The sequence below is a fragment of the Cheilinus undulatus genome, linkage group 12, assembly GCF_018320785.1.
Source record: "Cheilinus undulatus linkage group 12, ASM1832078v1, whole genome shotgun sequence".
NCBI lineage: Eukaryota > Metazoa > Chordata > Actinopteri > Labriformes > Labridae > Cheilinus > Cheilinus undulatus.
In genome coordinates this window covers 34,415,721-34,441,367 of record NC_054876.1, presented here as the reverse complement: position 1 = coordinate 34,441,367, position 25,647 = coordinate 34,415,721, and the positions used below count along the sequence as shown (strand labels likewise).

The window sequence follows — 25,647 nt, the reverse complement described above, 5'->3', positions numbered from 1 at the left end:
ACCAGGCTGCTTTGTTTTCTAAAACACATTTTATTCAGAATGAGTCTGAGTGGAAATACAAGACTTTATATTGTGAATATAAAAATATCACCATTAGATTCAAGAAGCCCACCACAAAGCTCTTTAATCCACTTTACAGCAGCTTCTATAAATAGCCAATCCTGCATCCCTGAAGATAACTAGCAAAATGTTTTCTCCTTCTCTGATATGAGAAGATACTGGTATGAAAAATTAAATTAAAAAGCCCGTCTAACATTTTGTGTATGACTCAGGGAGCACTCAGGAAGCATTTAATGCTCTTTGGCTGCAGCTTTGTGGGGGGCTTTTACTAGGCGCAGTATCTACCATGTTGTTGGTAAGGCATTCATGTTGTGATGCAAGTAAGGCATGGTGGGCTGCTTTGTTTTGTTTTTTTTCTTTATTTGTCATCAGGAGCGGGGAGTTTCTCCAGTGTGGGCTCCATGCCCCAGATCTCACGAGCATACTGGGAAATGGTGCGATCGCTGGAGAACTTGCCACAACCAGCGATGTTGTAGATCACCTTCTTGGTCCATTCCTTGGGGGTCTGGTTGGAAAATGATTGGTTAGTGAATTTCAGGGGAATTATTTCAAGATTATGAGTTATTATAGAGCTTTGTGGAACCATTCCCTCTTGATGAACGTACCTTGTAGAGAGCATTAACTTTCTCCTGGCATTTAATATAGTCCTCATAGTCAGCAAAGACCTTAAATCTGTGCAGAACAAAGAGAATTGATTTAAAACAATGCTTACATCAGGTAGAACGCTGTGTATTATATGAGTGTTCATTTATGTGCAGAGGCCAAGTTTTTTATTTTTTCTTACGTAATTCCAAGGCTCAAGTTTACACACGTCCTTATTTGTATGTGTATGCATGCATCGCCCTCAGGCTGCGAATGTTAGATGTGTCTTTACCTGTCATGATGCATCAACATGTTGACAATCTCTTTAAACAGGTCAGGCTGCTTTGGGCTAAAGAAGCCTCCGGCGATCTGGTCAATAGCCTGTTTCAGCTCAGGCAGGCAGTTGTAGTACTTTTCAGCATGGTATCTAAGCAGAGACCAAAATAAAAACAATAAGCGTTATTGCAAACAACAGATGCACACCTGTTGCTGTAGGAACAAGCCTATTGATGAATGAGTAGTAATCAGTGCCTATTCATAGAGAAGCACCCCAACAAGGCCATGCTTTAAGTGCACAACACATCAGCAGGGGTGGGGAGAACACTCAGGTCTGGAAATGACTGACAGCATGCATGAAGCTCTCAGTAAGAACTATTAACAGTAAGGCTGTGGAGCATTAATGGCAGCAAATTAATCTTCTGAGATTCAAGGTTCCTTTATTGTCACTCAGACTACCAGCGGATGCTGCATAAGGCTCAGGATGCTAAAACTAAAGCAAAACCATAATTACATATTCAGATACATTTATGTATTCATACATATACACAAATGTAACAGAAATATTCACGTCATTCAGTGAGATTAATAGGTTAAAATAAAATTGCAGATGTCACACTGTGTGAACCGTATGAAACACTGTGTGACTGACACCCACCCATGATGCAGTTCATATACATATTACATCCACATATACATTATCTAATACATTTATGCTTGGAAAAATCCAGCAGCCAGTCCTGTTAAATTTTGAAAGGCTTACTGTTTTTTAGGTCGTCAACAAATATTTAGATGCTTCCTGCTAATCATTTCATTAAAAGTCTCATGAACTAGAATCAATGTTAAAGGGTGGTGTTGAAATTTTCCTGTATGAAGGGATCTGTCTAAACAATGACAACATAAATGCTTTCCCTTGATAATTAAGAGTTTGCAATTTGCTAGAAAATGGAAAAATATTGATTATTCATACCCCCTCTGTACCTGTGTGCAAGTTAGCCGGTGAGCACTTCGACCTTCTACTTTGCTGCCAGTTTACACGAGTTTTCACTGCTCTTAATTTTTATATCCACTCTTGTAATGTTGATATGCGCTCTACTGCTGTTTTCTATAGCAGTGGTTCCCAACCTTTTTTTCCATTGGGCCCCCCTTCACATATCTAAGAAGAGCCGGGTCCCCCCAGAACCCGCACGGAAAAAGGTGACATGTTGCTGTCAAAAATACACTAAATTTGAATTGTTTTCATCATTTAAAGCCAAACACCATAGCCCAAACCACAAGTGTTTTTAACAAAAGACCTTGGTATGAACCATTCATATAGGTTTTATCATGGTTTTAGGTAATTTGGGTGAACCTTATTTTAAGAACCTCAGAGCAGACAGGCCATCGGGCACCCCCTGAAATCTCTGGCAACGCCCCAGGGGGTCCCAGACCCCAGGCTGGGAACTAAGGTTCTATAGGGTAGTGTCAGTTTGTTTGTGGTGGTGTATGTAAGAGGTGTGTAACCAGCTTTATGATTAAATACCATCTCCCTCTCAGTCTGCACCAGAATAATTCATTGGTTATGTTGATCATTTTTTTATTTATCCTGGCCCTCAATGCTGGCCAGATGTTGTGTCTAAGCTGTAACACAGTTGCCGGTCTCTAGCTAGGGCTGTAGATTTGGTTATGGTAACTGAATGTAGAGCCTGATCTAAGCATCAAGCTACGCTGTAGCATGTGCCAGGTCTGCTTGAAGGATGTATGATATTGGATGTTTGCACACATATAATATAGTCTGTCCATCCATTCCCTTTCAGAAGATGAAGATGAAGTTGTTACTGTTATGTAGGCTGTTTGAGCTGACTATTAACTGCTCAACCAGGTATGTGGATGATATTCTACACAGGGAAGGGCGTTGGTGCTAACAGTACTAGGCCCACTGTGCTACATTTGGACTGTTTTGAGTATTTTCTCACCCGTAAACAAGTTTATTATAACCTGACACGCTAGATAGATTTGTTCCACACATCAATCTCATAAACCTCTCATAGACAGCGTTTGGGAAAGGTCAGAGCCTTTGAAAAAAAACTAGGAGGGTGATTGGATGAACGTTCTGTCTGTCACATGTTTACGGGCCAATCAGAGCAACAAAACACGTGACATCATAGGTGATTTGCCAGTGAGAAACAGAAACAAGCGGATCCATCTGCTTTGCAAGGGTAAGTTTACTAGCCTAGATTTAAATTTTCATTTGATTAGCTTTGAAATGTTTCTGCATAGGAACACTGTTAGGTTCCAGATCACATACTCATGTATTTGACTGTTGAATCACTCAACAATTGATGGTCCGTGATGCAAATTAAAACCCACAGATAATCCCTCCCTAGCTGTATGTTTGGACAGATACAAGCTTAATTGTGACGAATCAAGGTTCATTTCTTCTTACCCTTTCTTGTCAAGTGCATCAACATCATCCACCCTCATGCCAAAGATGAAGAGGTTCTCCTCGCCGGCCTCCTCAGCCATCTCCACGTTGGCTCCGTCCATGGTGCCGATGGTTAGGGCGCCGTTCAGCATGAACTTCATGTTGCCGGTGCCAGAGGCCTCAGTGCCGGCTGTGGAGATCTGCTGTGACAGGTCGGCTGCAGGGATGGCTGAAAGATGACATAAGGAGAGGGGTGATGACTCTAATAAGCATTCTGTGTTGTGCATAAATAATAATGATGGGACATCTGCAGAGGAGAAAAGGAGCAGAATTTCAAACATGGGAACAGAATATCAGATATAAAAGGCTGTGAAAGTGGAACTGATTTGGTGATTACCTCTTTCTGCCAGTGTGACTCTGTAGTTCTCCAAGAAGATGACTTTAAGACGGTCTCCGACCACGGGATCATTATTGACCACATCGCCGATAGCTGTGATCAGACGGATGATCATCTTGGCGGTGTGGTATCCAGGAGCAGCCTGTTTGAAAGGAAGATGAGAGAGTTAGAGATGTGGAGTGAATTTTTAAAGCTGGATTTTATGCTTTGAAACTGCAGACCTTTCCTCCAATCATGATTGTTCTTGGAGTCCACTGCTTGTTAGGCTCTTTCTTGATGCCTGGAGGAGAAATGAAGAGATTAAAGGACTAAGGCCTCAGTGTCTATGCCCTGAAAGTACCTTGAAAACTAGGGATGTAGCAATACACTCAACTTGTGATATGATGTTTCACAATACTTGGATTATGGTAGTATTTTGTCAATTTGTACAATCTTTTAATTTTTTAAACGCATATGATTTAAGTCAGTTAATGTATAAATACATTTTTTTCTCGGATGTAAAACTGCTAATTAGCCTTTTACTTATTTTTGTTCATAGATAGAAGTAATACTGTGGAGGTTACATAGTTACTGATAAAACCCCAAATCAGCCAAAATCCTTAAAACCCCATCACACATTGGATTCTTTATGCCCAGTTCAGTCCAAAATTTGTGACAAAATGAGTTGAAATTTGAATAAAAAGCACATTATAAAAAGAATGTATAGGGCCTTCCTAAAATCTAGTGTTTCATCTGAATTATCATTTATAAACCAGAAGAAGTGTCTGCAGTGATTCTGCTCAGTCTTCAGTCTATATTTGTTTCATATTAGTCAGCGCCATCTCACAATTAAAACATATAGCAAGAACAGCTCATTGATTTCCATGACAGCAGCTGAGGATCGAAATTAATGGTAGAATTTAACTAAAAACTGAAACTGAATGGAACATATTTTCACATAAAATTAGAATACTAATAGATTAATAAGTTTTGTGTCTTTAGTGGTAAAAATATACACATTTTTGTGTATATTAAAGATGACGGTCTCATGTCTTCTAATCCTCATAGGGGGAAAAAGTTACTCTGTTTTGAATCCTTAACATTTTTTTACATATTAAATACTTTGGTTAAAACCAAGAAACAAAAAAAGCATTAAAAAAGTTTTTTATGTGTCACTGTGCTCCTCTCATTCGCCCTTCATATTTGAGAGCAGCAACCGCGATGCATGATGGTAAGTATTGCTGGGCTAGTGACATTCGGGTGTTCGGTTGGGACAGAATGAGTGCACTAAATAGTGCGTGGCTATTCAATTACAAATTCAGCTGGGTCATATTTTAAACTCAAGAAATGTAGCTGGGTCATATATGTTCGGTGCCCAGTAAGCAGCTGGTTATGTCAAATTCAAACCTATACAGATCACTTTTATGAAATATGTACTTTTTTTTCATAATCTCCCTTTTAAATTTGGCAACATGACAGAAGCACATCAAAAAGTGCCTAAAAACACAACAACAGAGCTGTATTTGAACCTAACCTGAGGTAGCAGAAATGTGTTTTTCACTTAAATAAAAGTAAAATGAATAGAATGAAAAATTAAAAGGAAATTCTGTGAATAATATCTTTAAGTTTATAAAAACTAAATTTGCACAGTTGTAGCTACAGTCCGTCAGCGTCGCTAGCCACGCTTCAAAATAACGCAGTGCATTGTAGGTAGACTGTTGCTAGGCTACGTGGAGTGTTGCATTCATGGTCTGAAATGCTGCGGGAATTTATGAAAACTTGCGCAACAGGTTGCCCTCTACATCTCTGGCATGACCACAGGCTGGGCCACTTGGGGGTTGGTTTTGGGTCGCATGTGGTCCCTGGGCCGCTAATTGAATAGGCCTGATATAGTGAATAACAATGCCCACTCAGAATTGGACACCACTACAAAATGGCATGTTCACTATATGAATGCACTATATAGTGAAAAGGGAGTGATTTGGGACACAGCCAGTGTCTGACCTCATAAATGCTCTACACAATGACTGGGCACACATTGCCACAGAAACACTCCTAAATCTTGAGGGAAGCCTCCCAAGAAGAGTGGGGGCTGTTATAGCTGCATGCTACATGTGTGTATTTAAATAGAATGTCATTACAGTCCCTGCTGGTGTAATGGTCAGGCACCCTAATACTTTTGTCCACATAGTGTAGCTCCCTCTACCAGATGGAATAAAGTATTGAAATATACATTTTTACATCTAATTGATTTAAATTGTCCATATATTTAAATTTAAAGGTATGGGAGATTGAATAGTTTTGCTCACGGTTGTAGTAGGTGATGATGTGCAGACAGTTGAGCAGCTGTCTCTTGTATTCGTGGATCCTCTTGACTTGAATGTCAAACATGGAGTTGGGGTTGATTTTCACCTTGTAATGTTCCTCCAGATGCACTGCAAACTTCAGCTTGTTTTCCTAAATTATCAGCACATCACGACAATTTTTCCAATTACATCAAAGCAGAAAAAGAACCCACTTTGAGAGTAAAAACATGTACCTGGTGTCAAAGGAAAACAATTTCCTTGACTTGAATGATGCTGACTGCTGGTGCAGAGGAAAAGCTGTTAGTGGAGGTTTTGACATTGATCACAGAGGAACAAACAGCTCTGCAGGTCGGCTCTTTGTAAAGAGCTGCCTGATTGTGTGCACAGTACACCATCAAGCAGTCTGTGTTAGTTATCTTTAAAGGGCACAGATTGCTTAATGTGGAGTATGTGACATCTCTCCTCAGGGCTTCGTGCTGTTGAGCTACATCTGCATAGATTTACATACTCAGCTATAGAAACCAACAAGTCTCTGTTCTCAAGTATCTGCTTATCTTAATCCTGATGGTGTTCATTCTATAACAGCTCTTGTCCTGTAGGTTTAGATAATAGAAACTAATCATCTTACCTGCTTCACTTTGGCTACATCGCGTATGAACGCTTCATCGTCCACGTAGTTGAGGAGACCTTTCAGCTGGTCCAGATCACGGATAAAGTCTTCACCAATTCTCTGGAAACAGACATTTAGAAAATGTCAAAGGGATTTTCAGATGTTAATTTTGCCTGTTTGAAGTGCGTTTGTGTCAGAGCTGACCTCGGCGATAACATCAGCCAGCCCGGGGTTGCACATCACGAGCCAGCGGCGGGGAGTGATGCCGTTGGTCTTGTTTTGGAATTTATGTGGCTCCATTTCATAGAAGTCCTTGAAACTGCAGACACAGAGAGAGAAATGTCATAAATATCACAAAACCCATGAAACCGTGACGGTTGGGGATTCATAAAACAGACCCAACTCAATGAACAGCCCATATATCTGGTGGTTTTTGTTGTGTTTAAGCTCCTGTGAGGGAGATCTGGTTTGTCATTTTGGGGACCCCTGTGGACAAAAAGGGACTATTTATCTCTCTGCTGATCTTATTCTGAGCATGTTAAAGTGATTGGTTTTGACAAAAATCTTTACTTCATATGTCTTATGTCCAATGTACAATGAATCCTTGTTGAGAAAACACTTTAAAAAATGCAGTTTCACCCCATCTGACACCTACCCCATGGCAAGAATGGCAGACATTAAATAAAATAAGAATACAGAAATGATTAATCTTCACTAATGATTTTGTTTGCTTCTGTAGGCCACATAGAGGCATCAGTATTCATTTCACCTTGTGTCATGACCAGTTAAAACCTCCCCACAGGAGCTTTAACTGTGATATGAACACAAATACAGGCTAATTAGCAGTTATTTTCAGCACATACACAGTGGCTTTGAGGATGTCAGAATGGATCTGGGCCACGCCGTTGACTGCATGAGAACCCACAATGCACAAGTGAGCCATGTTTATCCTCTTCTGTCCACCCTCCTCAATCAGAGACATGCGGCGCAGACGATCCACATCACCAGGATATTTGGCTGCAACTTTCTGTGAAAAGAACACAATTTTGATATTAGAGTGCGTTTTTATGGGCTTGATAATGTTATGATTTTAAAAGCAGGGGTGGGAAATACAAGGTAGGTTATGATAACACTCTATACTCAACACATACAGTGCCATGAAAAGTTTTTCCCCCCTTTTTGATTCCTGATTTTTTTGCATATTTATCACACTTAAATTTTTCTAAACATCAAACTCATTTTTGCATTTCACAAAGACAACCCAAGTAAATAGAAAATGCAGTGTCTGAATGATTATTTAATTTTTTAAGAGGGGAAAAAAATCCAAACGTATCTGGCCCTGTGTGAAAAAGTAATTTCCCCCCTGAACCAAATAACTGGTTGTGCCACTCTTGGCAGCAATAAGTGAAATCAAGCATTTGTGATAACTGGTGATGAGTCTTTCTCATTGCTGTGGAGGAATTTTGACCCACTCTTCTTCGCAGAATCGGTTAAACTCAGCCATATTGGAGGGTTTTCCAGCATGAACTGGTGTTTAAGGTCACACCACAGCATCACAGTTGGATTTAAATCCAGACCCTGACTGGGCCACTCCAAAACCTTAATTTTGTTTTTCTTGAGCCATTCAGAGGTAGACATGCATTTATGTTTTGGGTCGTTGTTCTGCTGTATAACCCAAAAGTGCTTGAGCTTGAGGTCATGAACTGATGGCCGGATGTTTGCGTTCAGGATTTTCCGGTAGACAGCAGAATTCATTGTTCCATCAATCACAGCAAATGGTCCAGGTCCTGAAGCAGCAAAGCAGCCCCAGACCATCACACTTCCACCACCATGTTTGACTGTTGGCATGATGTTCTTTTTATCAAATGCTGTGTTATTTTTACGCCTGATGTAACGTCAAGTCAAAGTCAATTACCTTTCGTTCAAGACAGCAAAAAAAATCCAGTAACAAAAGCTGTTTTAATACAAGATAGTGGAATTTTAAAATGCAACATAAAAGGAGATTAATCAAGGTTTACCATAGAAAGTGCTTACTTCTCTACAAAGGATGAGGCCTGATTTTCTGATATTGAAACTTATCAATTTATTAAATGGACGGTAACACTTGACGGTAACGCTGTTGTGCAGGGCTACTCAGTTAATCTGGATAGAGGCCAGATCATGATTAAGGATCTCAGATTTTTCATGGCATACAGTATGTGTAATAATTTTTACAGCTTTAATTAATCAGTCAAACTGTTTTGGATTATCTCATTCATAACAACCTCCTCAGTTGATTCAAGCATACATGCCTTGATAGTCTTTGCGGGTGTAAATGTTTTTGTTTTGTGTGTCTAAAATCCATGCCACTAATAGTGTTGCTGAATTAGCTTCCCAAGGCCTTGCTTCTGAACAGGTGGGTCCAAACCCAATGGTGGGTCGTGAAGCAATTTTCAGTGGGTCCTGGATGTTGCAACTGTGGCAAAAGCGCTTTGACTTGCTTTTAATTTTGAAGGAAATGTCTCCATCTTTTAGTTCCATTACATCTTGTTTGTTCCATCTTAAGTCCAAATTGCCCCATTTTTAATTAAAAACTTTAAATTACAGTTGAAAATTTAAGAAATTTAGGTCCCGATTTGTCATTAAGGAGGTGATGGTGGGTACTGAAGCTAAACCAGTTGAGAACCATTGCTCTAAGGTTGCACACCAATTTGCATTTATTGCAGAATAAGCAGCATACAGATCTTGCACAAACAGATAAAAGCACAACTTTTTTGGTTCATTCACTGTTTTCTGTATCTACATTTTTTTTTTCTTTTAATAAGAAGAGATATCTGGTCTGGCCTAATGGGTTAGGTGCTTGCAAGAGCGTGTCTACATTTTCTGAAATTCGTGGCTGAGATGCCAAAGTTGAAAGCAGCACATGTGTCAGGCAGGAATGAGAGGAGATCTATAAAGAAGAATACTGTAACCGTGTGAGGTGGATATTGCTGAAAATGCAGGTATTGGATGCGATACTGGCATATCGCATGTGACAAGAAGCCATTATCCATGCCTTTTTAGCCCTAGCTCTAGCAAGTCTGAAATTTAGTTGACTTTAAAGTTACAATGTCAGTAATAAAGTTAGTAATTTAGCTGATGGAGGGTAGTGCAACCAGCTCAGTTTACATTGCTAAAAATCTCAGACAACCACTCAAACAAACAATGATGACCCTAACAAGTGTTTACCAGATAGAGGCAGAGGAAGGCAGCTCACTTCCTTCCATTTTCATGCCTCCTCTGTAAAATGTGTAAACATTAGTGTAATTTTCCCTCTCTTCGTGGTTTGCCATGGTCTGTTATCATTCCATGTTGTAAAGGCTAATAAAGGTCAATGAGGTTCTGTGTTATTCAGACTTTATCTGAAGAATGCAATGACTGTTCAACCCTAACTTTGCTTGAAACGACCGTCCTTTATCCCTTCACACTTTATATGAATGAAACAGAGTGAGGTCTAGTTGCACTCCTTTTTTTTTTATCAGGGACAATTAAACATCATCCTGACAAATGCAACAAAAAAGCCTGTAAATACTTTTAGTTCTCATGTTGACTTTTATGATGCAGCATTTAAATGCTCCAACAGCACTTCTTAGCCTATAAAAGCCTAATACATCCAGCCAATTCATGTGAACCTGCATCTGCCCAGCCCTGCTGACTATTCAATAACACACACTTTATATGGATGTGCCTTTTTGATCCACCAAGCTACTAAAAGTTTTCCTTTAATCTGTCATTATATTGTTGTCTTCTTGAGAAAAATGTGTGCAACATAATAAGCGTGAAAAGCTATTAAAAGATGCTCCAAAGTTTGGTCCCCGTTGCCAGGTATCCTGGTGAATCAGCTATTGCAATACACAATAAAGTGTAGCAAATTTTCCTGCCTATCCATTCATTTTCTGTGGGCACTCACAGCCTCTCTGCCTGCCTATCTGTCTTGCCCCGCTGCTTGTTTTCCAGATAATGGGAGTCTGAGGGTGGGTGGCCTGAGGAGGGTCATCTGCTCATACCTGCCTGTCATTGGTAAGCTTCTCAAAGACATAAAGGAATTCCCTGTCTGAAAGTTTTCCGTCTCTCACGCTCTGTTTTTTGTATCCGCCTCAGACTTTTTTCTTTTTTTTTTTATCTGCTGCACCACCAACACGGATCACTGTGTTCTCTCCTATCCATACAAGTCTAATATGTCTGCTACCTAAATACCACAGCGAGTCATATTATATTAAGTTTTTGTCATCTTTATAAGTTTGAGTGGAATAAATTATTGACTTTAATATCTGTGTGCAGCCTCCCACTTGACTGCAAACCTTGAATCTTGCAGGAACAATGGGAAGATTTAGATAATTGCTGTGGCATTTTGGGCAGTTAACAGGTAGGCTTTATATCAGGATCACAGTAACTTTTTTACTTCATGGATAGACTCCTAATATGTTTAATGAAAAGGAGTAGAAGCTATCCCTTTCTTACTTTTTCTGTTTTTAAGGATCTTTTTATTGCATTTAGTGTTTAACAGTAGTGTGGATGGACCTCTGGATGAGATCAAAAGCTGAGTGGGTCAGCTGTCTAAGCCAGGGGTGTCAAATTCAATCACAGCAGGAGCCAGATTCTGAATTTAGGTCTAACCTGGTGGCCTAAAAGGTTCAACATTTAAGAAAGAACTGTCCATCTTATTTTTAAATTACGGGGGAAAAAACTTAGCGCTGATGATAAATGATTTTGAGATTTTAAAAAAGTCAAAATGGTATGTTTGTAGGCTAAAATCTGAGATAAAAAGTCAAACATTTTTGTTCTAAAGTCCAAAAACTAAATGAAATATTAAAGTAATGTTTTGAAAAGGAAAATGCTTTGTACTTTGTCTTGTCAGCTGTGGTCTTTTCAGGTGTCTGCCCCTGTTTTTGCAACTTTTATGGACTTTTATGTATGTTTTGTGTCAGTTTTATGTGGGACAACAGATGGAAATTAGAGACTCGCTAATCTGGTGCAACCATGTTTTCATTTACTTTGTATGAATGATCAATGTCATTACACACTGTCCCTTAATAAATAAACAAAACTAAATCAAATAGAAAGTCACAATAAAGTTTTAAAGGTCGAAATATGAGAAAAAAATTAAAAATTGTCAGTCTGAAATGTCAAATATGAGAATTCAAGTAAAAAGAGTTTAAAAGGTCAAAACATGAGATGAAATTCAAAGTGATTAGTTACAAAGGTCAAAATATGACTTAGAATTTAAAATTGTGACCCTAAAAGGTCAAAATTTGAAATAAAAGTCAAAATTATAAATGGGAAAAGGCCAAAACTTTAGATAAAAAGTCAAAATTATAACTGGGAAAAGGGCAAAATTTGAGATAAAAAGGTCAAAATTATAAATTGAAAAAGGGCAAAATATGAGAAAAGAAGTATAAATCATAGGTTTTAGACATTATTTCAGATGCAAAATTGAAATAAAAACACAAATTAATTTCTTTTCCACAATCCTGATTTTTTATCTAATTTATTTTTAGTCTCCTGATTGGTTTTGAATTTGCCACCCACAATGCACCACATTTGCCTGTGGTGCATTGTGGGTGTTTCTATATTAGGGCCAAAGAGCTTTTCAAACCATCAGGCATAGCTGAACTGTTGACTGAGGACATGGCAGTGGTAATGGTTAAGACTGGTGAATTTCAAACCTGGGTATATGAAAGCATAGCTTTCCCATGATGCCCTTTGGCAGAGATGTGTGTTTATATGTGTTCAGATATATTTAGATGTTTCCTGTTGTACAGAGATCACAGCTGAGATTCCCTGGCTCATGTTTCTGATGGACTGTTGTTTTTAAAGTGAAACTCTTTTGCACACTTAGTGAAGTGAAGACCTACTGACATAGAGTTGGATTAAACTTTTCTTTGATTAACTGTGCTATTAATCATATAGTTAATAATATTTATGAATCCCTCCATGGATATTCTTAGTTCACTGGGAAGAAACAAAAAGCCTCTGCACTTCTTCATATTACTATCAAAATGGAAGAAAATGAAACCCTCAGATTTTATAAAATGGAAAAAAATATGAACTCAGAGTAAACATGAAAGATGTGTTTGAGGAGAGATGGACATTCATTCAAGAGGTAAAAATGTAGAAAAAATAAAGAAAAGTAAGAATGGTCAGCAATGGACAATGAGAAGCATGACAAAGCTTGTAAAAACAGATAATCAATATCTAATCTAAACTCTGATGATGAATTGTTGATATTTTTCTTCTTCTCTAACTTCACTTTATTTATCTTAAGTTGATGGCACTATGCATGAGCATACATTTAAATAGATATAATCTGAGTCCCTTCTGTTCAGCTAAGCCCCTGAAAGTACAGAGAGATATTCAGTGGTTTGACTTGATCACCATATTATTGGTTCCTTTTCTCTCATTGAAGGTGGACTGATCCTCTGTTGTAAAGAGTAGGAAGCAGCCTTACAGTGTACAACACAGCATAGCAGTGCGACATGATGCAGTGTTGCAATGTGCTGTACTGACCTCCAGGTGGCGGCGGTTGATCTCATAGACAATTTCCAGGTGACGAGGCAGCAGATGAGCAAACAGCTCCACTGGCCAGCGCTCCAGAGCTTCAGGAAGGACGGTGTGATTGGTGTATGCACAGGTGCGCACGCAGATGTCCCAGGCCTTCATAGACAGGATACAGACATTTAAATTTACCAAGAAATACACCAGGAATAACTCATTTAAATATTTGTAAAAGAGCAAATAATGTAATTTAGATTTATCTTTGTGCTGTTGGTTGTTTAGTCTCTTCAATAAAATGGGATTTCACAGTATTAAGTAAACTGCAAAAATTCAGCAAAGCAATCAAAGAGATATTTGAAAAGAATATATGACAGTTTGATATAAATTTAACAAAAAACATAAAAATAAGGCTTTAAAATGAAAAACAATCAAACTCCTGTTGCTTCTTATTACCTTTTTCCAGTCAAGTTTCTCCTCATCAACCAGGACCCTCATGAGCTCAGGAATAGCCATGGCCGGGTGAGTGTCGTTCAGCTGAATGGCAACCTGAACATGCAAAACATAATGAAGTGTCACTACAGAATTAGAACACACCATAGAGCGCTCTGTAGAGACTTTTCATTTCATACGATACGCTAAAAGCCACCCACAACCTGTTCAACACAATGACAGAGGCAATTTAACGACAGCACAGGGAGAGCATCGGGGGGAAATCTTTTCATTTTTGACAGAATCTATTTTGTTGAGTTTTTCGCTTCACCTTGTCAGGCAGTTTGCTGAAGTCTGTGCGAGTGATCTCTCTGGAGCCAAACTTAGAGACCTTGAAGCGGCGGATGATGTCTTGCAGGGTGGCAGATACCACAAAGTACTCCTGCTTCAGACGGAGCTCCTTTCCTTCAAAGAACTGCAGATGAAGACACATATTTGACTGATTCTGCTCTGATGGCACACATGAATAGTTTTTTCTCTTCTCTAAGCATGGCCTTTTGCATTTCTTTGACTAGAATGCACTTAGAGAAAAGATTTTCTTTCATTATAATAACAATCAAAAGAAACCTAAAAGAAAGGTATTAGAACATCTTTAATAGCTCTGTAGAAAACATCTGCAGGAATTTTAATAATTTCAGCAAAAATTCCAACATTCGTCTTTAATAGAAAGTGGTTTGTCAGTGAAAGTGAATAAAATCTGTTCATACATTTTATGATGAACCAAAAACCTTTAACAACTATCTGAAATATTCCTGACCCAAATCCTAACCTCTCACAGTTAATTAGACATTTTGTGCCTGTAAAGCATGTGTTAGTGATTGATTGGAATGGAAAGTCAGATAGTCGGTTGGTATAAATGAAAGTCTTGTTGGACAACAGAGCCCACATAACTCACATTACCCCCTAGATATTGAGTTACAAGTGTGATGGGTCTGTGGTCACAATAAGCTTTGGAACACTATACTTTTTAAGGATTGGAAACTAGAGAGTCAACAATGTTGATCATGATGGACTCTTCTTCCAGCATCCAGGATGCAACTTGCTAACACAGTCAAATGTCAGTATGCTGTGGTCAAATTTGAAACCTGAAACTCTTGTATGACATTAACACAAGCTTTAGAGTATTTACTCCCTTATCTTTTATCATAAACAGAGAATTTCAGAGTGAATGCTTAGTAATGCTAGCTTCAGCTAACAGGCTGCTGACATGTAGCAGGAGACGTCAGCTATGTGTCTGTAATGTTCATAGTCTCCCTTTTAAATTTGGCAACATGACAAAAGCACATCAAAAAAATGCCTAAAAACACAACAACAGAGCTGTATTTGAACCTAACCTGAGGTAGCAGAAATGTGTTTTTCACTTAAATAAAAGTAGAAGAAATAGAATGAAAAATTAAAAGGAAATTCTGTGAATAATAATTTTGGTCACATCATACCCCGGCAAATCTTTAAGTTTATAAAAACTAAATTGCACGGTTGTAGCTACAGTTGAAAAGGATATGTTTTACACTCGATGTCTTGGGCCTACTTCTGTCAGCATCGCTAGCCACGCTTCAAAACTACGCAGTGCGTTGTAGGTAGACTGTTGCTAGGCTACGTGGAGTGTTGCATTCATGGTCTGAAATGCTGTGGGAGTTTATGAAAACTTGTGCAGCAGGTTGCCCTCTGCCCTCTGGCATGACCACAGGCTCACTTTGGGGTTGGTTTTGGGCCGCATGTGGCCCCTGGGCCGCTAATTGAATAGGCCTGCCTTACATGATGATAAATAATGAGATTTTTATTGATTTTGTTCTTATAGTGTGTGGCATGTGCGAAGTTGAACTTTTAAGTAAACAGGCTAAATGTGGCTAGCTGTTAGGTCAGGTCTTGGTGTATATGATGAATCGGCCGCATCAACCTTGGTCCTGTACTGCTCTGGCCTCCTGATGGTCATCCTCCAGAGCCTCAACCACGCATGCATGCGGCCGGCCCTGGCCAACTTCGGCATCTGGACCAGCCCACCAGGTATCCAGTAAGTGGTAAGCTGGATCAGGCCCAAGCATGCCAGGTGCCTGTAAAGGCGCAGCTGCCATTCCTGTATCAACCCTTCCCATCCACACACTGTCTTGCCAGTGATACCAAAAGATACACCCTTGGCCATCAGTGAACATCCAGGCCTCACGAGTATAGTAGGACTGGGACTGCTGTTCGCTACCTGATAAGTTTACTACGGATGCAATTTAGACTGTGGTATCTTTTACAGGATCAATTTACAAATTTACAAACACTTTTGTTGTTGCCACAAATCAACAAATTAGTCCTCCATTGCTGATATACATCTTACTTTAAACTAAAAATTTACTATCATCACCATGGCTGGGTTTGTTATGCTTCCCTCTTTAGTCAGTCTGTGTCCTGATTGGCTATCCTTCCAATCCAAGTAACAATCCACAGAATGCTCGGTTGTACTCTGGTTTTGTGTTTAATTTTTAGAATTTCAAACTGGGGCAGCCTTGATTGTCTTCCTTAAATCACTGCTAGATAATCTTGAGAACCATTGGACAATCTGGTTTTGCTAACTTTGGTTGGAAGGGGTGAATAATGCCCATGATTGGCACAATTATTTACGGTGCTTTCCCCACCTTAGATTGAGATGTTTTTTCCCATTAAGTGTTTAACTGTACAAAGTTCCACAGTTGTGCGTTTAATGTAAAGACCTTTATGAATATGCAGATACTTTTTAGCTATTAATCTTGATCATTTATGGTTAAATTTAAGGTGTTATGCTTTTTGTAACATGCATTGTAATTATTCAAGGGAAAAACTGAAATCCATTTGACCTTGGTGATATTTTAGTTGATAAACAATCCAGCCTGTCCCTCAGTACACTCCAGTGCTAATTCTGTTGTGTCACTACTCGTGATACACAAGTTAAAATGACAGCAGTGTAGCATTGACACAGCTGAATTTAAACCAAGCTAGTATCTCTGGTCCAACTCTGTTTCTCCTCTCACTTGCTGGGACATAAATTACTACACCTGACATGAGTAATAGCTTGGGCTAGATGGTTATCTCCCAAATCCTCCTCCTTGAGCCTTCAGGGAGTCGGCACACGGTGGTCAGTCCTCACGTCAGCTATAAAATGGCTTTAAAGGAAGCTGAAAGAGCACACAATGGCTCTGGCTGAAGACAAAGGACACCAGCTCGGGTCCAAATTATGGAAATCCATCTCTTTGCTGAGCAAAGATAAGTCCTCAGGATATACAGGAGCCATACGGTAATGCACACAGCTCCTATAGTGATCCACCTTCAGCTGTTTCCTTTCTAATCCAAGTTTACACATGCATGGCCTTTATATATAGTAATGTATTCATAATTTCTTACGTTGTCGTTGGGATACAGCACACGGGAGATGTTCTCAGCCAAGTTTCTGTCCAGCACAGCCTGAATGTAGCCACCAACATTGACTGTAAGGGTAAGGAAACACACAAACTCCTTTTATTTATCATATTTGACAGCTGCTGCATGACCGAAAATGTTTGATCTCTCCTGGACACGCACAGTCTTTAAGGTTAAACTCGCAGGGCGCCTTGGCAGACCAGAGCCTCATGGTGTTGACAACGTTGTTTCTGTAGCCAGGGACGGGGGTGTCATATGGCAGAGCCAGCACCACCTGCCAGTACCAACACAGGAAGAGATGCACATATGACACGAGTAAATATTTAATCTCTCTCTGACTAACGTAATCATCCTTTGAAACCCTTTTTTCACCTGAGTGTCGACCCATTTTACACCATCGGGGTGATGCTCAGTCCTGCCATAGAAGTGCACAGGGCGCATGTACTCAGGACGTGCCTTCTCCCAGGGGTTGCCATAGCGCAGCCAATCATCAGCCTCCTCAACCTGAGTAATGACACACATTTATATTGAAGGAAAAAAGCCCTCATTACACCGCTGAGTGGCTTCTAAGCTGAGCCAGACAGAGAAAATGACAGAAACAGCAGAGCAAGATAATGATGAAGGAAACTAATCCAGCAGGTGATTTAAGGTGAAAAGAAACATGAGCAGCCTCTCTGGTGCTGAAACAAGTGTGTGAAGTTGATCAAATTAATGAAGAAGAAATGCTTTTTTACCTGCCAGCCGTTGACGATTTTTTGGTTAAAGATACCGAATTCATAACGGATACCGTAACCATATGCAGCCAGACCCAGGGAGGCCATGGAGTCAAGGAAACAAGCTGAAAACCGCACAGACAAAGCAGATGAACCTTTGACTAGCTCTTACATAAGATAATGTATTATTTAAACCAGCCAACAGGGCTTTATAGAACCTTGAGTTTATCTAATATGAAGGGTGAAAAGATGCTCACCGGCAAGGCGGCCCAGGCCACCGTTTCCCAAACCTGCATCTTCCTCCATGTCCTCCAGCTCCTCCATATCCAGACCCAACTACAGATGACAGCAGAGCAGAGCATCAACTAATGAAAGAACCATTTTAATGACAGAACAGAGCAAAAGATGGTAGATCACTGTGTCTCACCTGGTATGTGGCCTCATCACAGGCATTCTCCAGTGCAAGATTCACCATGGTGTTCTGCAGGGTGCGGCCCATGTAGAACTCAAGGGAGATGTAGTAAACACGCTACAGCAAGAGAAAAGATCATATCAAATTTATGAATGCTAACAGGGATTTTTATTACTATTTTGTAGGGCTGAATTTTAAAATAAACATATCTTTCAAATTAGATAAATCAGATGTTTCTATTGATCTAGTTTTAGTGGATTCTGATTCAAAGAAAAAAAATGACAGCCTAATGCTCTGTAAAAGAAATACTAACAGAAATGTTTTTTTTTTTTTTTTTTTTTTTTTTTGACCACAACATTGTTAGAAATGTATAGATGGGGAAAAAAGAAAACTCCTGCACACTAACTATATTGTGCAAATACATTTGGAAAAGGAGGCTGAATATTTCAGAGATAGGTGGCATCAAAATAGGTACAAATATTTAATGATCCACATGCACATTTTTATCCAAAGGAAAGAGGCAACAATTTTTAAAGTGTACCAGAGCATTGTCAGCATTTGGAATAGTATAATAACTACATGGATATGTTGGCAACATTTGGAAAAGTTGGAGGGATGTTTCAATGATAAATGTTATGAAAAAAGAACAAAAATGTACAGATCTTTAGTCATAATTTTACCCAAAGTAGCGACAGAAAGAGATAATCAGTAGTAAGAAAAAGTACAGACATGTTTTTTATTAAAGGAGTGTGAGCGCACTGTCTAAATTGTACGAATGTGTTTTCAACATTTGGAATTTGTTCTAGGGATATTTCAATTAAAATTGTTATCACAAAGTACAGAAATGTAATGATCTTCAGTCATAATTTAAACCAAAGGATAGAGCCACAGAGAGAGCACTGTCCAATTTGCACAAAATTCAGCAACATTATGATCAGTTTTATCACAGTACAAAGACAACGCATTCAAACAACAAAAAGTAAGGCACAGTCAAACTTATTTTGTTGGGAACATCTGGAAAAGTGTGTGGAATATTTTGAAAATAGGTGTTCTCAAAAATACATAAAAAAGTAATGCTCTCCAATGATATTTTTAACCAAAGTAAAGGGAGAATGCTGTCAGATTGCACAGATGTGTTGACAACAAATGGGAAAGTTGGTGAAACATTGTGATTATTGATGGTACCAAAAAGTACAGAAAAATTTTTTAATTTCAGTCAGATTTTAATGAAGTGGGGAGATAAAGCACTATCTGAATTGCACAAATACAGTGGCAAAGTTGGTTGAATATTTGAATGAAGAGTGATACAGAAAAAGCATACACGCTGTTGATCATCATTTGTATTTTTACCTAAGGAAAGAGAAAGAACTGTCTAAAATTGCACAAATTTGGTAATGAGCTGTCAAAATCTGGAAAAGTTGCTTGAGTGTGAAGGAACAGTTGTATAAAAAAAGCACAAACTTATCTTCAGTCATATTTTAGCAAAAGAAGGGTGATTACTGTCTCACTTGCACAAGTTTGTTGTTATCTGGATAAGTGGGTGAAACATTTTAGTGTTTGGTGTATCATAAATATTGACTTTAGTCAGATTATGAAGAGAAAGCACTGTCAAAATTTAATAAATGCATTGTCAACATGTGGAACATCTGGTTAGATATTTGGTTGACCGATAGCTTATAAAAGCACAGAAACTTATTGATCTTCAGTATTTTTTGTGATAACTGTCTTTCAGTCAGGAACACTCTCGTCATAGATTTGAACCATTTATTGCCAAATGGAATACAGTTAGAGTTGGCATTATAGCTCTGCTTTTCAGAGTACTCCCTGGGTTAGCCAGGCAGCCGGCTTAGGCTTTCCAGGGAGTGCATGCAAAATCCCCCATATGGGTAAATACATACATGGAGACTTGATAGGATACAACATGGAGACTTAATAGGAGGAGGCTGGGGTGGAGGAGGCAATATTTCAGACAGCAGCGACAGAGTAGCATAGGAGTAGCAGGGATAAGTGAGAGTGGAGACATAATTTAAATACACCGCCTTATTGCTAAACATGTGCTGTGATTGGTTGAGTGGGATTGGGAACAGTGATTCGAGCATCAGCCTGTCAGCTGATAACAGCGGGGCACATGACTTCCGTGTCCTGCATGAACTTACGCAAACTTCATTAATCACAAAAATATGTTGGCAACATTTGGGGACGTAGATGAGATGTTTCAAAAATAGTTGATATTAAAAAAATACAAAAAATGTATGCAGTCATATTTTTAGTAACAAAAAAGTCATCACTGCACACATGTGTTGGCAACATTTGGAAAAGTTGTTTGAATATTTGAATGATCAATAGTATCAAAAAGAGATTTTTCCAGATGCTTTCTACTTAAGGTGAGTGAGAGGACTGTCTAAAGAGCACAAATGCAATTACTGTCTAAATTTCAAAAACGTATTGGCAACATTAGGAAAAGTTGGTAGAGTAATGATCAGTAGTATCAAAAATACAGAGATTTTTCCAGATGTTTTCAACTTAAGGTGAATGAAAAGACTGGCTTAATTGCACAAATGTGTTGGCAACGTTCAAAAAGTTGGTGGAATATTTTAATGATCAGTGGTATCAAATAGGACAGAGACATTTTTAGATGTTTAAAACTAAAGGAGATTGAGAGGACTAATTAAATTGCACAAACGCGTTGGAAACATTTGGAAAAGTTGAATATTTTTTGATCCGTTGTACTTTTCAGATGTTTTTCAACTTAGGAAGATGGAGAGGACTGTCTAAATTGCACAAATGTGTTGGCAACATGAGGTTAAGTGGATGAAACTGGTGAGTTATGCGTTCCAGTCATCCATATGGTAAAGATTTTAGCATTTAGAAACACATTGTTTTTACTGAAGAATCTGACGACTTAAATATGCAGAAATGTTTACCAATTTTTGCAAAATTTTTGTAGCAGTCTTCATTTTTTAATAAAAAATTACCAATTGTAAGGTGTCTAGGAATGTTTTTTTTTTATCATTGTACAAAGCAGGTTTTAATGTAATTACATTTTTTCCTTGAATTTTAACAAAGTTCAGTATTCTTGTACTGTGACACCCGTTTATTTCCTTCCCAAAAAATAAATAAACAAAATTTGCAGATGTACATCCTGTATTGTTCAGCTTAAGGTACTGCAATATATTATCAGGACATCCCTATTTTTTGTGGGAAAGGTCACCAAACGTTTTCAGATTCAAGCTCTGCCTCAGAAAACCCATGAAATCAGACGCCAGATGTCCTAAAAACAGCCGCCGCCGACTGTCAAAGAATTCTTCAAGTTTCATGATTTAGCATCCCAGTCAGGGCTGCTTAGAAATCTGCCACCTGAGCCTGTGTTTAGCCTTTGCCATTTAGTTGTGTTTTGCTCCTCTAACATGCAGGGGCAGACCCAGGCAGAGGCAGAAAGGCAGAGGAGAGAAGAGGAGAGGAAAGGGGCTGGGGGGACAGATTGCTCCGGGTGTTACGTAACACCAACATTTTGGTCGGTGCAAAAATAGCTCCTGTAGAGGTCACTGTAAAGGTCAGCCCAAGCCTGATACCCTTTCATTGTGGGGTTCAAGACGGGAGTGATACATAAGAGAGGTGGTACCAGGAGGCAATAATGAATGTGACAGAGCCTTGTCTGTTATAGAATCTCATGAATTATAAATGAGCGTATGTTCCAAAATTTTGCAAACTTCAATCTCTGCATATGCAGATTTGTATGTTTTCAGTAATACTCATAAAAAATGGAGAAACACTCATTTTAAATTTACAAGATGTGACCTTATATCCAGCACCAAACTTAAGACTGAGGGCTTATATAATGTTTCTATACAGAACTCTGAGTCCTTGACCTTTTGGTCTAGATAACCAGAACAAGACATTAGTCAGGCTGCAGGAAGAACATTTCTGATTTCATTTGTAGGACATTAGGACATGAGATTAACCTGTTCCTAATTAAATATGACACATTTAATGACATCTTCCTCTATAAAATGAATATTCATTGGCTTCAGCACTTGCATTGCAGAAAAATAACCCAGCTGAGAAAGCCCAGGTGTGTAGGAAAATGTTCTTCTGATACTAAGGGGGGGGGGGGTTATTCACAAAAATCATAAATAATAATGAATTAAACATTTTCCCTGTTCAGTGAATGCAATCTAGGCAGAGTTTGACTCCACTTCTGAACCGTGGATTGTAATTACACGCAGATTTGTGTGACATTTCTCAGCAATAACGATGCATGGTTTGCTATCGTGACACCAGCTTCCTGTTGTTTTCTCTGTAGCAGCGAGATAATAACACTGCAGGTGCTGAGATCTATTTTTTTTTCTGACTCTGTGACTTAAACATGCACTCGCATGTCCTTGGGGGCATGTGCTCATATGACACAAGTAGAGGCAATGTGCTTTATGGTCAGACAGGATGGGTACAGAAGGTCATGGAGAGGTTTAATGTTTCAACACACTACAAGAGAGGCAGCATACCAGCTGAGTGCTAAGAGGAGCCCGCTGAAGTTTAAATGTCAGGAGTTGGCATTACACTGACATCAGGCTGTGGAGAGTGCAGCTTAGGAATATAAAGATCTCACTTTTAAAAAGGTGTGGTTGACTTTTTTTTGTAAACACTTCTATGGGTAAGATGTAGCAGAGTTATTTTATGAAAGAGCGTAGCTCTTGCTCGGCATGTGTATTAAACACTGTGCTCTGTACTGTTGAGGGCAGGCAGTGTCCAGGAATACATACTGTATTTTTTCTGGATGCTTAAACCAGCCCCAATCAGATTCAACATACAAGCAAGATGATGATAGGCTAGGATAAGATATGATACATTAGGATACACTTTTACAATTCAATCAAGATTTAGATGAGTCCTTGGATGAAAAATACGAGTACATGATACATTGGGATGTGATGCAACGCGATTGGTTCCAAGCAATATGATGCAATGATTAATGAGAAACAATGCATAACAATAAGATTCACTTCACTGAATCATATACCAACTTACCTTGCCCAACTCATCTTGCCTAGCCTTGATTCACTTTGTCTTGTCCCATCTGACCTCACCTCATCTCATCTTGTCTTGCCTCATCTTGCCTCATCTTGTCTCGCTTTGCCTTGCCTTATCTCATCTTACCTTGTCTCATCTCACTTTCCTAGACTCTGTATCATCTTATTTTCTTGTCTCATCTCATCTCGCCTCATCTTATCTCATCTGGCCTCACCTTGCCTCGCCTCATGTCCCCTCATCTCGCAACATCTCATCTTATTACGTCTAGTCTCACCTCGCCTAGCTTCACATTGCCTTGCCTCACCTCATTTTGTTCCTTCCTGTCCCATCATCTCATCTCATCTTTTCTCATCCCGCCTTGCCTTGTTTTATTCTGTCCTATACCATCCTGTCCCATACCATCCTGTCCTTTCCTGTCCCCTCAAGTCACATCCCGTCCCATCTTGTCTTTTCTCATCTTATTTCATCTCCTCTTAAATCCTCTCTTTAAAAAGGTTTGTAAACCAGCTCTTTGATGGCATAAAGCTGCAAATGGGATACAAGTGTGTCAATGAGATACAAATGTGGTATATCACTGAACAGTATGAGCTGATTCATGCTGTTTTGTCCCATGCTGAATCACATTTTATCGTATCATACTTGGAGCTAATTTGATCCAACGTCGGATTTAACCATTGAGAAGGTGATAAGATAGGATATCTGAATGAAACATCAAAGGGACATTTCGGTATTTCTGAGGTTGTGTTGTATGAGGTACTTGGCAATAGTAGCACCATCAGCCTTCAGTGGTTTCAATGAGCATTGCCCTTTCAAACAGGATGTGCTTGGGGAAGCTAGGCTATATAGCACCACAGATGGGTGTAGCTGCTCTGCGTAATGTAACGATTTTAATGTAAAAATGGGCCAACAAACAATGTTGGTTCAGTTGGCACTATTTTCATCATGATCACTCAATTTAAACTCATTCATTTTATTATTGTTTTAGCTTAGTTTGTTCTTGTTTCCTCTGCCAAAGCCCACAAACACAAACACAAACAGCAGTTCAGATACACTGAGGCGGAAGAGCACATCGACGGTAGCAAAGGCTCGCAAAATAGAGCCAAACACAAAGTCTGTCTGGGTGGGAAATAAAACCCCTCAAGAATGTTCAATAATGCGTACAATTGAGCCAGCATGTTTTTTGTTTTTTTTTTTGGGGCCCATTTTTACATTAAACTTGATAAATTACGCAGAGCAGCTATACCCATCTGTGGTGCTATATGGCCTAGCTTCCCAAAGCACGTCAAGTTTGAAGAGGCAACGGTCAGTGAAATCTCTGGGGGCAATTGGCTCTGCTTTTCTCAAGTACCTCATCCAATCCAACTTCAAAATTATTGAAAGATCCCTTGAACATTTTTAATCACAGTTCATCTCAGAAATCCTGTAGTTAATCATAACTGATCGCATCCTTTTCATAGCATTTTTAAAATTCCACTACTTTGCATTCAGAACTGATTTGGTATTTTTTTTGCCTTAAACTAAGGGTAATTGACTCCCTGTTTAGAGACAGACCTGCTTTTTATGGTATATTGAATATTTATCATGATCATAACCATGGAAATAGGAACTTGTTATGGATTGAAAAGAAAATAATGGGACTTTAAATATTTAATAGCACAAGGGGCAAATGACATTTGACTTTTCCACTGAACTGTCTGTGGGTTTTTAAGTGAAATGAGACATTAAGGAGTAGTGCTGGACTTATTTACATCACTGTGGCTGCAGAGAGATGTTGCAGCAGCTTAACCAAAGTGCTATAAGGGACAATAAATCATGCTATTAAAGGCAACTAAAGAAAAATACTTGCACCAATTGTGGACCGTAATTAATCATGATTAATGAAATTTCAGCCCTTCTGTTAATACAGTACGATACAAACAATTTGATAACAATATGACACAATATGATTTTTATTTTATCGTTCACTGTATTGTATTGTGCAAAATCATATCCTACTGGAAGCTATTTATATCTCAAGGTAGTTTGAATCATTAGAAAATATGAAATATAAGCTTTATGTTCGTAGTTCCATAAAACTGAGAGCATTTAAAAATAGTTAAGCCAGCTAGTGAATGCACTTATATATAGATGACGCTTTTGATTACTCAATCTTACTTTTGGATCTTTCTCATAGTAGTGCTGCTGGGTTCTGATCCACCTGCCAATCAAGTGGTCCCGCACAGTGTGAGCCAGAGCAAAGTAGTAATCCCTCCTGGTGGCCACATTTCTGTCCTTGACCAGGGTGAAGTGGAGATGCCTGTTGAAGTTTTGCTTCAGGTCTGCAACATTTTCGACACCAGCAAGGCCTCTCACTGAGATCTGTTTCTTCCTTTCGTGGTCGGACAGCGGTTTCGACATGGTGGCAGGAGTTCTGGGAGGATGTAAACAGTCAGACAGCAGGCGGGCAGGCAGGCAGGCAGGCACACCACCAAGACTGGATATACAGCAGGAGAGGCGCCCA

At 39.0% G+C, this 25,647-nt stretch overlaps 1 protein-coding gene across 1 annotated transcript; it reads right to left on the bottom strand.

Moving 5' to 3' along the window:
* Positions 1-10: 10 nt before the first annotated feature.
* pygma (phosphorylase, glycogen, muscle A) lies at positions 11-25,647 on the bottom strand. Its single transcript, XM_041800555.1, has 20 exons — positions 25,302-25,647; positions 18,135-18,236; positions 17,965-18,043; positions 17,729-17,832; positions 17,367-17,498; positions 17,157-17,268; positions 16,980-17,062; positions 13,888-14,031; positions 13,581-13,673; positions 13,140-13,286; positions 7,478-7,641; positions 6,819-6,933; positions 6,633-6,734; positions 6,008-6,155; positions 3,941-3,999; positions 3,720-3,861; positions 3,344-3,551; positions 935-1,069; positions 666-732; positions 11-565 (listed from the first exon to the last, which is right to left on the bottom strand). The coding sequence occupies exons 1-20, from the start codon at positions 25,542-25,544 to the stop codon at positions 419-421; spliced, it is 2,526 nt and encodes an 841-aa protein (XP_041656489.1). The 5' UTR covers positions 25,545-25,647; the 3' UTR covers positions 11-418.